Source organism: Eutrema salsugineum, unplaced genomic scaffold (genome assembly GCF_000478725.1).
Source record: "Eutrema salsugineum unplaced genomic scaffold, Eutsalg1_0 scaffold_10, whole genome shotgun sequence".
NCBI classification, from domain to species: domain Eukaryota; kingdom Viridiplantae; phylum Streptophyta; class Magnoliopsida; order Brassicales; family Brassicaceae; genus Eutrema; species Eutrema salsugineum.
In genome coordinates, this window is record NW_006256908.1 from 8,634,481 (window position 1) to 8,647,049 (window position 12,569).

The 12,569-nt window shown below is 36.5% G+C and overlaps 2 protein-coding genes across 6 annotated transcripts; one reads left to right on the plus strand and one right to left on the minus strand.

Moving 5' to 3' along the window:
• Positions 1-62: 62 nt before the first annotated feature.
• LOC18027671 (host cell factor) lies at positions 63-5,239 on the minus strand. 2 transcript variants are annotated; one of them, XR_002896522.1, is made up of 17 exons: positions 5,095-5,239; positions 4,900-4,997; positions 4,182-4,320; positions 4,064-4,092; positions 3,862-3,958; positions 3,735-3,790; positions 3,540-3,647; positions 3,121-3,177; positions 2,905-2,996; positions 2,692-2,776; positions 2,345-2,500; positions 1,837-1,919; positions 1,568-1,741; positions 1,379-1,494; positions 909-993; positions 508-615; positions 63-390 (listed from the first exon to the last, which is right to left on the minus strand). XR_002896522.1 is itself a non-coding variant. In XM_006410750.2 (16 exons), exons 1-16 carry the CDS (start codon positions 5,154-5,156, stop codon positions 559-561), a joined length of 1,494 nt encoding a protein of 497 aa, XP_006410813.1. In that variant the 5' UTR covers positions 5,157-5,239; the 3' UTR covers positions 507-558. The 2 variants fall into 2 exon arrangements, 1 of the variants encoding a protein (XP_006410813.1); XM_006410750.2 differs by lacking the exon at positions 63-390 and having other exon boundaries at positions 507-615.
• A 163-nt stretch (positions 5,240-5,402) lies between these two features.
• On the plus strand, positions 5,403-10,752 carry LOC18027672 (BTB/POZ domain-containing protein FBL11). Of its 4 annotated transcripts, XM_024147934.1 has the most exons (20): positions 5,403-5,424; positions 5,539-5,729; positions 5,853-5,903; positions 6,000-6,120; positions 6,231-6,354; positions 6,510-6,559; positions 6,633-6,721; positions 6,801-6,906; positions 7,228-7,264; positions 7,354-7,505; positions 7,677-8,196; positions 8,324-8,584; positions 8,667-8,812; positions 8,896-9,243; positions 9,331-9,574; positions 9,670-9,725; positions 9,820-9,900; positions 10,007-10,051; positions 10,160-10,231; positions 10,382-10,752. In XM_024147934.1, exons 2-20 carry the CDS (start codon positions 5,545-5,547, stop codon positions 10,541-10,543), a joined length of 2,850 nt encoding a protein of 949 aa, XP_024003702.1. In that variant the 5' UTR covers positions 5,403-5,424; positions 5,539-5,544; the 3' UTR covers positions 10,544-10,752. The 4 variants fall into 4 exon arrangements, with proteins under 4 accessions (XP_024003702.1, XP_024003701.1, XP_006410814.2 ...); XM_024147933.1 differs by lacking the exon at positions 5,403-5,424 and having other exon boundaries at positions 5,486-5,729; XM_006410751.2 differs by lacking the exon at positions 5,403-5,424 and having other exon boundaries at positions 5,486-5,729; positions 10,163-10,231.
• Positions 10,753-12,569: the final 1,817 nt, after the last annotated feature.

A 12,569-nucleotide genomic window follows, 5' to 3' on the forward strand; every position in this document is an offset into this window, starting at 1 on the left:
GGACAAAAGCTTTTTGCCTTGTTGGTAAAAGACACGAAACATACGGAGGTCTTACGTATTCGCCAAAATCCATATCTTAAACTAACCAACCATAAAATATCAATGAGTGTACCACACATAGCACTTTCATAGTAGGAATCTTACATATTCGTATATATTTGTGTCCTTGACTCAAAAAAAAGTTGGACATATCTATTGTCTATCAACGGATCTGATTCTCTTTTTGACTTTTAGATTTGTTGGTTGCAGTGATATTGCTGATCGCAAGCTCGGTGATCTTCTTGGCAGCTACAGGCTGAAAGCGAAAGACTAAAGGTGAAGAAGCTGGAAGAGATCAACAAGACTGTTGGGTGCTTGCGCGAATAGAATTTGCCTTTTTTATACGGAAACCTGTTTGAGTTTTGGCCATTATATATGGATTTAAGTTTCTCTCCTAAAGTGAGAAAAAATGTGTAAAAGAATGTGAATGGAAAAAAAGGTTTGCCTCAGGATTTTAGAAGTTCAGACCTAAAAGATTGGTTGTTTCTTCTCGTGAGTTTTCATGGCAGTGCTCCTCAATCAGATTAGAAGGGTTTTATATTCTTCCAGCAACTTCGGGATGTCATCCATCCGCAACTGAGAATAGCAATGTAAACTAGACATGTCAGAGCATGCGTGGATCCAAATAAGCCTGACGTATGTTTGAGATGCAAAAAAGTTGATCCTAATAATACATATTATAAAGAAGATTTAAGAAAACTTGAAAAAATCGTACAGGTTCTCAAATCAACTTTAGAATAGAATTTTAGGCTCTGAGCCACAGAAAAACAGGGTGAGATTCGTACAAGTGTCATTACCATGATGCAACAAGTTGATCATGGATGATGTTCAAGAAAACGTAATAAGAGGAGGGAAGTATGCAGTATTACCTCGGAAGAACTTTTGATATGATAAAACGTAAAGGTCTTCATTCTGGGGAGGCCAAAGTCAGCAGATGTTAAGCTGTTCTGTGCACTGAGACACACCCGCCACAGCGATGGAAACAAGCATGTAGGAAGGAAAGGAAGCAGCAAATGTTTTCATAACATGTACAAGGGATACAGAGCAATGCTTTTACAATAACCTTTACTGTGAGGATCTCACTACCTTAAGAAATGAATCAGCTTCGAAAATTCTTCGGATTAACAAGTCTCAAGGGCATATTCAGGAAATAATAATGATATCCATGTCAATGTTATATGTCACTTCTAAATTCTCACGGGATTTAACTAAATTATTTCATGGTCATTTGGTGGTTCCACGCGCAAAAAGGAACAGCCATTTGAATCGGACATATAAAGATAATCGACATAAACAAGAACTGAGTCCAAAAATATTGCCATGGGTAAGAACAACTCACGTGTATTTTCGGGTAACAAGTCGCTGATAATCTCGAAGTAAGGAACCAAGCTCTTTTAGTTGTAAAGTTATAGGAGTGGACTCTTTCCAATGTTGACGAAGTGCTTGAGCTGCCATCTTTTCATTGGGGAAGCATTTTAGTACAGGATAGCACAATCACACATCCTGAAATAGACAGACGAAAAATCACCTGAACCATAGAAGCTCGATCATCAACTACATCTCCCTCAATCAATCTTTTTCCTAATTCAACGAATTCTTGATCTTCTGACTCCTCAGGAATTTGAAGGCGTAATCCTGATGAAACAGATATTCCCATTTTCTTCTGCAATTCAACAATAGCGGATCCCTCTTGTCCTCTGTCCTGTGTTACCAGACTCTCAATTGTTTAAACAAGTTGAAAAGCTAATTTGATTACATTGACGAGAAACACATAAGATATGTAGGAACTTCTATTACCTTGTCCAATACTCTCTCTGACTCTTTAATTTCAGGAGGATTTCTAAGTTGAGGTACAGATGACCTCTTGGCTATCGGATCATCTGAGGAAAAAAAAAATAAACGAGTAGGTTGAGGTTGTTGATGTGGTGAAAGCGGCAAAGTTTTGAGTTAGGTCCCTATCTAGAGTTTCACATACATTTCTTCTTTCAACCACAAATATGAACATTTCAGAAGGCTTCACTAATATTCAATCAAATGCGTAAAACTTCATAACTTCCAATCAGGTACAAACTTGATGAAGAAAAAGAGCATGCTAGAAAATGAAGTGTAGCTACATAGCCTACACTCTACGACCAACACCATGTTAGTTCGTCTTGCGATACCAAAAATTTTAAGATATAAAATTTATCCAAAGATAATACTAATTAGGTAAAGAAAGAAGATAATACTAATGATGCTTGTACACAGATAACCAAGTTGGCAAGTTTTTGGAGGTAAAACATCAGTACAAATAAGAACAAAATACCTTCGGGAACCAACCACCAAAGATCACCAAAGGTCGATTTTCCATCAAACCCACCAAGTAAAAGGTGACGAGCTCCGATACAAGTCATGGAATGGTAAGCTCGAGGAGGAGGAAGCTCATCATTGCTTATTGGTAAGCGCTTCCACTGAGCAGTTACTAGAATGTGAAAATAAAAAATTAGCAGAAACTATAACAAAGCACAGTGAGAATTTTTTATATACATCACAGTTCTCACTAGATTGTACTATAGTAAATTACTGAGGTGGATTTTGGATTTGCAGGCTGATAAATTTTGGTAATCCTTGAGCAGGAAATAGATCTAATGAGACGAGGGAGCAAAAATCTACCTCTGTCCAAAATTATAGTGTCATCATAATAGACATCATAACGACTCAGCCATCCACCAGTTCCATGTCCCCCAAATAACAGAAGCTGCATAAAGAAAATTAATGATGTATGTCATATAAACTTACCCATACAGAAAAGCAAAAACAAAATGAATAGTATCTTGATTGTAGAAAGAGATAAAAAAGAGCAAACAGAAGCTGAAAAGGACATACATAATGTCCTCCGGATGTAACTGTATGACCACATCGAGATGATGGTGCTTGGCCAGGAAGCTTGAGTTGGGTCCATCCAGGCGTTTCACGCTCTTTCTTCCACAACAAAGGTAAACCACAATAAGATCAGAAAACAGAATATAAGATAGAAGACAACTTAAGAGAGTGCTCCTACAAGATTCAATGCATTTGTAAGAAAATTAGTTAAGGATGAACCTTCATCTATTAGACCCTTCAAAGCCCACAAATCACCCATGATAGGGCCACCACCTCCTGTCAAAGATCACACAGCATAATTTCAGTTTAGTTGTATCAACTCAAGCCAAACAAATTATGATCATGACCCCTCAGAACCAAAGAAATATCAAACCAGGTAATGCATTTATAAGTATAAATCCTTCAGATTGGAAAGGAAACTTCTTCATTAATCATAGAAGTTAGTAATTGACAACGATGGGTAAATGAAATACATCAGCATCCTTATCATTTTTTGATGAATGAGAAGGGAGAATAGAAATTTAGCATTTATCAATTGCGGTATTCGGTAAGAAAAGGGAAAAGAAACCAGAGTAGCAACATTTTTTGTACTGAATATGCCAAAACAAGTATCTTAAAAGTTTTGGTGTAGTATATACCTCTGCCACCGAAAACAAGTAACCGTTTCTCAACCATGGTGGCTGTATGACCACATCTAGGAGGTGGCAACGACCCCGAAACCGACAGCTCCATCCATTCAAGGGACACTAATGGATACCAAGAAAGTTAGCATTATCAGCAACCAAAAAAAGTTGTTTGCAAAACTGATGTAGATGAGAGAAGTAAGGTTTTACTTGTGTCCATAACATACACATCTGACAGCCACTTTTTACCATCCCAGCCGCCACACCTGCCAAAGATCTAGGTTTAGCTATGCAGGCGCAAAATTAAACTAATGAACATCTAAAGTTTGATACTCACAGTACAATTTTCTGGCTCCCAATAGCAGCAGCGGCAGAAAAATCACGAGGCGTAGGTAAGTCGCCGAAGCTAGTCAGCTCAGACCACTGCCATATATCTGCAGCAAACGTTAGCAGCCGTCATGAATGGAGATATAATAGAAGTGTGAAAAGCAAAGTAATAAGAATTCTCAGGCAGGTAAAACTCACACGACAATACATACCTGTATCTAGAACCCAAAAGTCGCCCAACCTGAAATATTGATTCATAGAAATAAGCTATTTGTGGCCGGTGAAAATAGAATCTAAAACCGCTATAACTAAAACAACACCAGTGCGTACCTCTTGCCACCAGAACGTCCACCAAAGATGAACATATGACAATCGATTGTGATGGCAACATGAAATGCACGAGGTGAAGGACCCACTTGTCCATCCGACACGCTGCCAGTGCATTCTGGCTCAAACCAGAGTTTGTTTTCTAGTCGACAGGATAAAGAACAAGCAATCATAAGACAACAACTTCTCACATGATTAACAACGCTGAATGGTATAACCACCTATACTTGAAAAGAAACTAGTTTCACTAATACTCAAAACTAGGAGAAGGAGAAAAAAAGATACTCAAAATATGAAGTACTAGACAAGACTAGCGAAACAAGTAAGGGAGTATCCATCTGATTCATTTTCAACATCGAATCCAATAATCTCATGTGAGGCATTAAGTTTTTTCATGTTTTTGCAAAGGAACCATCTTTGATGAAGCATCGGCCTAACCAAGCTAACATTCGATAAACTAGCAGAAACACTACTCATTTACAAGGAAAGCAACGTCCTTGATAATAAGCTAATCAGAAGAACAAAACGAACCAATAATCCTAGGCTGAAATAATTTGTAATGAAGTATTAAAGTTTCTTGGGACGATTGATCTAGGAACCGAAAAATGGGAGAGTAAACTTCTCCGCATATCGCATGCGAAAAAATTAAAAGCTTTAAGAAAAAAAAACAGAATTTTTTTCCGAGACACAAGATAAAGGGATGAGAGGGTGATGATTATACCAATATCATAAACAATTATGTCGTTGAGGAATTTCTTATCGACGAGACCGCCGAACACGACCACCATGGATTTTCCGACATTGACAGCTGTATGTCCACTGTTTTTGTTTTTTTAAAACACCAAGAATTCAGTTGAATCGAATCGTATGGAATCGAGGGCCGTGATAGAGAAGAATAGGAAAAGAGAACAATTACCTCCTCGGCTGTGGAGGATTTCCGGTGAAATCGGAAGAGGAAGCTCGAACCCAGTGATGCATACGGTGTCGATGATGTCGGAAACACACGGATCACCGATATTCTTTGTATTCGCTTCAAGTGGACTTCTTCTCTTTAGTCAATTTTTTGCAGAGGGAAGATCGAAACGGAAGGACTCTTGTTCAATTAAACCACCAATGTATGTCCGGTTTGGTAATGGGAACCGAAATTCCGGAAGCAATTTACTTATACGAGTCGAGGATGCACCGGTTTATCCGGGAAATTTAATAATTTGGACGATGTAGGTTCAGTCCCGTTCGGTTCGATCTGGTATCTGTCATTGAGTCTTCTTCTGTTTAAAAAATCTTCATTTTTAACAGTGGTTTGGTAATGAAAACGAACTTAATTCGCCGACTGTATCTTTCTCTTTTCATTTTGATGCAGAAACGAATGGCACAAAGAAGCTTGCTCGATGATTTCGTGATCCTCGTCGTGAATACTAATAATAATCCATGTCAACAAGACGAATCTTCTCCGTGTCAAGTAATCTCAATCTCAGCTTCGGAAATTGCAACCTGGGATTTGTCAGGGATACTCTGCTACGGAAGAGTAAAAGTTGGAGCTCATCGAACAAGGAAAGTGTCCTACTTCTCATCCCCAATCTTGAAATCTTCTCGGGGTCAAGTTGGATTCGAGCTCTTCGAAATATTTGTTTCAGTAATAGTGTAGTGATTCTTGATTTTTCGTGTTCTATGCAGGCTCATTCAGGAATCCTCTTATTTCCATGGCCTTCTTGGCGGAAGCTTCAAGTAAAAATTTGATTTTTTTTTGTTAGTGTCTTTGTCGGTTCTAGTTTGTGTTGTGTTTATTAGTTTTCAATCAAAGTGAAATTGGATTTGTAACAGCGAATCAGGCCTCGATCACATCTCTATAGAATGGAACCTGGAGACTTTCTTGAATCTTCTGATATGTATCTATGGTGGCTCCATTGATATTACATCCAGTAGTTTCTTACCTCTGTTCGACGTAAGCTCTTTGTATCAATCCCTCTGCTACTCTTTTTTTTTTGCTCTTCTCTATTGTTACATGCTTTTTAGTTTCAAGCTGATTGTGGAAAGTATGAATGGAGAATATAGGCTGCACTGTATTTTGGAGTGGAGAGGCTTATCTCTAGATGCAAGAGCTGGCTTTCAGTGTTGGCATCACCACAACTAGAATTATCTGACCTTATTCAGATATGGAGATACGGTGTCGACCGTGGTTAGAATCTCGAGAAAACCTTTATTATCAGTTGTAAAATTAGTTAAATTCCTCTGAATCATGATTCAAAGTTATTTTAAATTCAATGTTATGCTCACTGTGTTAGGTGTTGACATCATCTATATCTTTAACACATGACTTTTTGATACTTACAGCTGTAGACTTCGTGCAAGATCTCTGTGCAGCCTATCTTGCAAAGAATTTCGTATGTAACTTATTGTAGGCTTCCTATATTGTAGTCTTTGATAGCTAATAACTGATCCTTATGTTTTCTGCAGATGCTGGTACAATCTGATAAGTATTTTGGAAATGTTCCATATGAGTTGTTGATCTGCGGCATAAAACATCCCCACCTGACCGTACACAGGTAGGTTTTTGCCCATTGTCTATCTTATTAATGCAAAAAAAAATCTTATATTCTCACACCTTTGACCAAACTCTGACAGTGAGATGCATCTTGCTGATGCACTTCTTGTTTGGATTGATGCCGACAAAAGAATGTTTAACTTGTCAGAGAGTAGTAAGGATAACATTATCAACTTGATGGAACAGGTAATGTTTAGGTCTGTTTTTTATGCAAAGAGAAACTTAACAGTAAAAAAAACATGTATCTATATTTTGTTAACTATATTTTTGATGCGGGTGTGCTTTATTTTGCGATCAAAGGGCTCATGTGGATTTAAAGCCAGAGTCACTTTTTGTCTGTGAAAATGATCCACTTTGAATTGGAAATTTTTCTAAGCACTCTAGAAGAAAAAAGAAAAGAAAAAAAAAAAACCGGAATCCAATGGTTTTGCTCATTCTTATACATATTTAGCTTACATGGAACTGTGGTTCACAGTTTAGGTTGTTTTCTGGTCAATTATATTGCAGGTTCATTTTAGTCTTTTGCCTCTGTGGTTTATTGCAGGTAATATCATGACAGATGTGTGTGATATATATCTCTTACTTGGGAATATAGCAGATAGTCATTTAGTCAAATTTGTTCCCATATTTCAGGAAGAAGCAAGTCTCATAATTTCTCAAAGTTTGCTGATCAAAGCATTGAATTGGTTATAAAACTAAGGAAAATGTCATCCAAATGCTTGGTCGATAGTCTAAGAGATGGCCCTCCTGCTGATCTTAGAGTTCGTCTGACAGAATACTCAGAGGTATATTATATATTAAACAAAGTTTCTTCCTTGATGTTTGCTAACCAGTTTCATATGTCTCATAAGTTCATATATTTAGACAATGGATGTCTAAGATTCATTTTGATAAAAATCTGAGTCATTGATACTTTGTGTCGTCCTGTCTAATTATGCATTTGTTCCCTGAATCAGAGAATGGACCTCTCAGGATGCCCGCAGTTAAATGAAGCCATTCTGCTACTGTCACTACTTCCTAGAACATATTTCACAAACTCCTTGTGGAGAAAGAGTCTAAAAAGTTTCCTAACGAACCCTGAAGATGAAACTTTACCACTTTTAGCTTTTGAAACGGTGAAAGAGGTTGATATTTCCAAGTGTCAGAGGCTTGATTATAAAGTTGCAGTCAAGTGCTTCTCCAAGTCATTCCCATCATTAAGAAAACTGAGAGCTGCTTATCTCTTAAACATCAAGGTGTCCACTATTATTCAACTTCTACAGAATTTTCTCCAGCTTACTGATGTTGATTTAACCGTTGATATCGTTCCTATAATACCGGGTCAAGCATCGGTGTTTTACTCAAGTCCAGGTTTAGCTCAGACTCCACCCATCATCTTCTTAACAGCTGGAAGTAATTTCTTTGATTCTGGCCAGAGTCACTGTTCGCTTTCAAATATTACAAGACTAACGCTGAAGGGTAGAACTGATGTATGTGGTTAGTCTTATGCTCTACTTTGAAAATTCAAATCCCAACTATTTTCTTCTTGCTGTTAATAAACTTAAAGGTAGCTAAACTGTATATTTTTATAGCTTATGCCTCGTTTTAATTTTCCTTGTAACAGATACGGATCTAAGGAGCATCTCTAGATTATGTGATTCTTTATGTTACCTGAACATAAAAGGGTGTGCACTACTCTCAGATGCATGTATAGCATATGTTATACAGAGGAGTAAGAAGTTACACTCTCTCATAGTTTGCTATACCTCTTTTTCGGAGAGTTCGATCTCGGCTCTATGCGCTAGTACTTCTATGACCAATGAGCATGTGGACTCAAATTCATTAGCATCGAATCTTCAGATGCTGCACATGAGTAAATGCGAGGGTGTGTATCTTTTTCCATTTCAGTCTCTTTTTGATGTAAAAGATGATGGACTCTAAACATAATTGTAGTGTTACATTTTCAGGAATTAGTGAGGCATCGCTTCTAAACTTGATAACTCGGACACATAAAATGAAGAGCCTTTGCTTAAGGGATACACACGTTTCAGACAATGTGCTACGTGGATTCTCTGGCTCTTCCTTGGAAGCACTTGATATTTCAAATACCAAGGTCAGTCATTCATTCAGTAGAGAGCATATCTTACTCCCACAGGACTTAGCTTCAGCCCCGCTAATTTTTGGAGCTTTTTACAGATATCTAATATGGCTCTTGCTCGTGTAATTAGCGAAAATCCTAATCTAAAAAGCCTTAAAGCCAGGGGATGTAAGAATCTGCTACAATTACAGATTGAAGGGAGAAGTGAAAGTTTCTCTCAGTTGGTTTCTAGTCAAGAGGTGTATGAATGTTTAAGCAAGGGAAGTGGATTGGAGGAGCTTGAGATTGGCTGGGGGTTTTGTTATTTCTCTCTTGAGTCTTTGAGACCTGCAGTTTCGTTCCTACGAGCTATAAGTGTGGGTTTGGGTGCTTCCTTAGGTGAAGATGCTTTAAAGCTTCTATCTTCTGCTTGTCCTTTGCTAGAGTCTATCGTCCTTTATTTTCAGGTATTGTAGTTCTGATCCTTGGATTTTTCAAAGATAAGTGAGTTTTTTCTTCTTTCTTTAACTGGTTTTTTTTTGTTGGTTTGCTAGGAAATATCTGATTCTGCCTTGACAAGTATTGTGACATCATTGAAGCACCTACAAGAGTTAGCTTTGTCCTATTGTTTCGGTGACATATCACTTCAAAGTTTTAAGCTTTCTATGCCGAGCCTGAGAAAACTAAGGCTTGAGAGGGTAACTCGTTGGATGACCAATGATGATTTATTTGTTCTCACGCAAAGCTGTCCGCACTTGACCGAGCTTTCGTTACTAGGATGTTTACACTTAAATTCAGGTAAAAAAAATTGTTACTTGGAGAAACAAATCACCATATAATCTAGTGCCATTTCTTAGTTTTGTTCACCTTTTGTTTTGACTTTTATTTCTCAGATTCTCAACCTATCATCTCAGCTGGATGGCCGGGATTGATTTCTCTTCATCTAGAGGTTTATTAAGACACTTAGGCTTTATAAGTAATGCTTTATTAGGACATTTTAGCTTCATCTATTAAGTCTTATTGTACAACTTTGTGAACCATAGGAATGTGGGAGAATAACAGAGAATGGTGTGGCTTCTCTCTACGGCTGCATTGCTATTGAAGACCTTTTGCTTCGCCACAACGTGAATTCTCTTTTATATGTCCTCACTCAATTAGTGCTGTGGTGCATACCTCAGATAGAAGTCTTTGATGTGCAGAGTTACCATATTCTTGTTTTCTTTAATACAGGGCTCTGGAATACAGAAAAGCTTCCTTCTCGATGCTGCTTTGAAGGTAAATTTCAGGCACCTTATTGCTTAAAGAGAGTTAGTCTGTTGTTGCATCAGAAACGCACTCTTCTTTCTTTCTTTTTTTTTTGGCTTAATTCATCTCAACAACCAGCAGTTTCCAATGCTTCGGTTGGTATCTCTGGACATGTGTGATGCAAAGGAAGGCAACTTCGATGTCCCAGAGGTAAGTAATAACAGAGAACAGTAGAACACCTATTGAAGTTTACTCAGTAGCTTGAGAACATCATATGAATACTTTTTTGTAGCTTTAGATCAAAAACAATATTCACATGGCAAGATTCGTCGATGTGTTTTTGTCTTTTTGGATTGGCAGGAGAAAGAGGATGGTCGTTTCCTAAGCATAGTGAAGATCAGTAGATGCAAGTCTCAGAGATGCGCTCTGGGAAGAGAGTTAGGGCCAGTGCATAGAGAGACTCTGGTTATGTTTTGGAATGGCCAAAACTTCACTAAAACGCTGCTCAAACAAAGACTTTAGTTATCACTCTCGATTACTTTATGTTGGTTTTTTTATTTTTATTGTAGTTGAAAGAGTTTGCTTTCGAGTTAAGTTTAAATGCAGTCTATGTCATAATAGTATTCCAAGAACGTGATCAATACGATCTGTTTATTATTGGGATTTGGGACCCTATATTAGTCATGTACGTACGTATATTAGTAACGTGCAATAAAAGTTTTTGAGTTTTTGACAGGTCAATTCTGATGAATGTCCACTGTATCGACGTACAAATTCATGTAACCGTCCATATATAGTTAATTATATAAACTACTAATGACGCTCTACTCACTTATAAGGGAAAATAAAAGAATAATAGAAAAATATACTTCGTCGTCATAGCCTCATAGGTGATGCTATTACAGGGAGCACATGTGTACAAGAGAAAAAGAGTTAAATGGGCTAGATAATTCCATAATAAGTAAAATTTCAGAAAAAAAAATTGTTAATCAATAAGCTTTTTATTCTTCTAAATGGGAGATGGCAAATTGGACCGTGTAAAATGTGGATCTCCCAACAACTTGTTGTTACCACCTAATTGGAAACATGTATAATGAAATCCACAAAATATACTTGTTTCCAAAAATAAATTTTCAAAATTTAGGTTGTGAATGTTCCAAAACTTGTTCAATGCGTTTACTGTATAACAAACACCATTAAGCGAGACAGAACTTGAAAATAGTTAGAAGAAAACATATTGATCACCACCATTTTGGTGAGCACATGCACATGGCTGTTCTGCTCCAAATTTTTCCTTTAGTAATTAAACAAGTAATGAAACATTTTGGGAACTCTCTAAATCTTAAATGATAGTATGAATTTGATGATTAACAACTATATTATAAATGATTGTGATTCTAATGCCACTCATTATTATTACTGTATTATACCCCCTATAAAAAAAAAAAAAAGATACCACTAGTCATTATTATTGTATTAATGGATTGCATGGGGAATACCCATACGAACACTATTGTCATGTGATGAAAATCCCTTACTTCGTGGGCTGTCGTATCTCTTTCGTTATTTCTTGACCGTCCGATTTTCTCATCCAAACATGTGTGGTCACCAAAATTTAATTTCTGTTAAAATCTAGGCTTCAATTATTAAACTACCGGTATATTAATTAAAGCATATAGTATATGGGTTTCACAGTGTCATTTTGTCTTTTATATATTGAATTCGAACTTCTTTAACAAAAGCAAAATACTAATCGTTCCAAATATTTGAACGCAAAGACACAAACAAAACCAAGTTCATTGCTATCCAATGTTTAATACAGATTCCCTTCAAAGTTTGAAATCTTCAAAGATATGCTTTGTCCCAGCTAATTAGTTCATTGTATTTGTAATCAAATGATGAATTTGATTGATAACTTGATTTTCTGCAGCGGTAAAGGTTATACCGTTGATTTAGTGAGCAATTACATGTAATATAAAATTTTATGCATCGAAATGAATACTACAATTAATTATTCTGTATACCGTTATTTACTTATCTTATATATATAGGAATGGTTTATAGATGACATTCAAACTTCCATAAGACAATGGTGTAATCTAATCGGTCAGAACTGGTGTTCGACAAACACATTGTTACCTAAAGCCAAAAAAAGAAAAAGTAGCTCAAGGTGCCTATTGACCATCTCCAATGGTCCTTCAAATTTTACTTTTTCCTTCATTTTGAAGATAAAAATGAAGAAATCTTCTCCAATGGTACTTCAATTTCACCTTCGAAATTAAGAAATGAACAGTGTTCCTTCAAATACTAAGGAACACTGTTCATTTCTTCATTTTTTGAAGGTGAACTTTTTTCTTACAAAATGTAACTTTAATTTTTTATATGTTTTGTTTTATACCCAAACAAAACTTATATGTTGTTTTTGTACCCAATTTTTTTTTAAACTATGGATTTATCCAATCAAATTATAAACTAAAAATGCAATAAGCACAATAAAAAATACAATAACATATATTAATTAAGAAATACAAGAACATAGCCAACTACA

What these genes read in the sequence shown, in the direction of transcription:
- LOC18027671 (XM_006410750.2), bottom strand. Translation starts at nt 5,156, where the DNA reads ATGCATCACTGGGTTCGAGCTTCCTCTTCCGATTTCACCGGAAATCCT. An exon ending in GGACGTTCTGGTGGCAAGAG is followed by an intron (nt 4,093 to 4,181) that starts GTACGCACTGGT and finishes TCAATATTTCAG; the next exon opens with GTTGGGCGACTTTTGGGTTC. An exon ending in ATCGAGCTTCTATGGTTCAG is followed by an intron (nt 1,495 to 1,567) that starts GTGATTTTTCGT and finishes CCCAATGAAAAG; the next exon opens with ATGGCAGCTCAAGCACTTCG.
- LOC18027672 (XM_024147933.1), top strand. Translation starts at nt 5,533, where the DNA reads ATGCAGAAACGAATGGCACAAAGAAGCTTGCTCGATGATTTCGTGATC. An exon ending in GGGTAGAACTGATGTATGTG is followed by an intron (nt 8,197 to 8,323) that starts GTTAGTCTTATG and finishes TCCTTGTAACAG; the next exon opens with ATACGGATCTAAGGAGCATC. An exon ending in CTATCGTCCTTTATTTTCAG is followed by an intron (nt 9,244 to 9,330) that starts GTATTGTAGTTC and finishes TTGGTTTGCTAG; the next exon opens with GAAATATCTGATTCTGCCTT.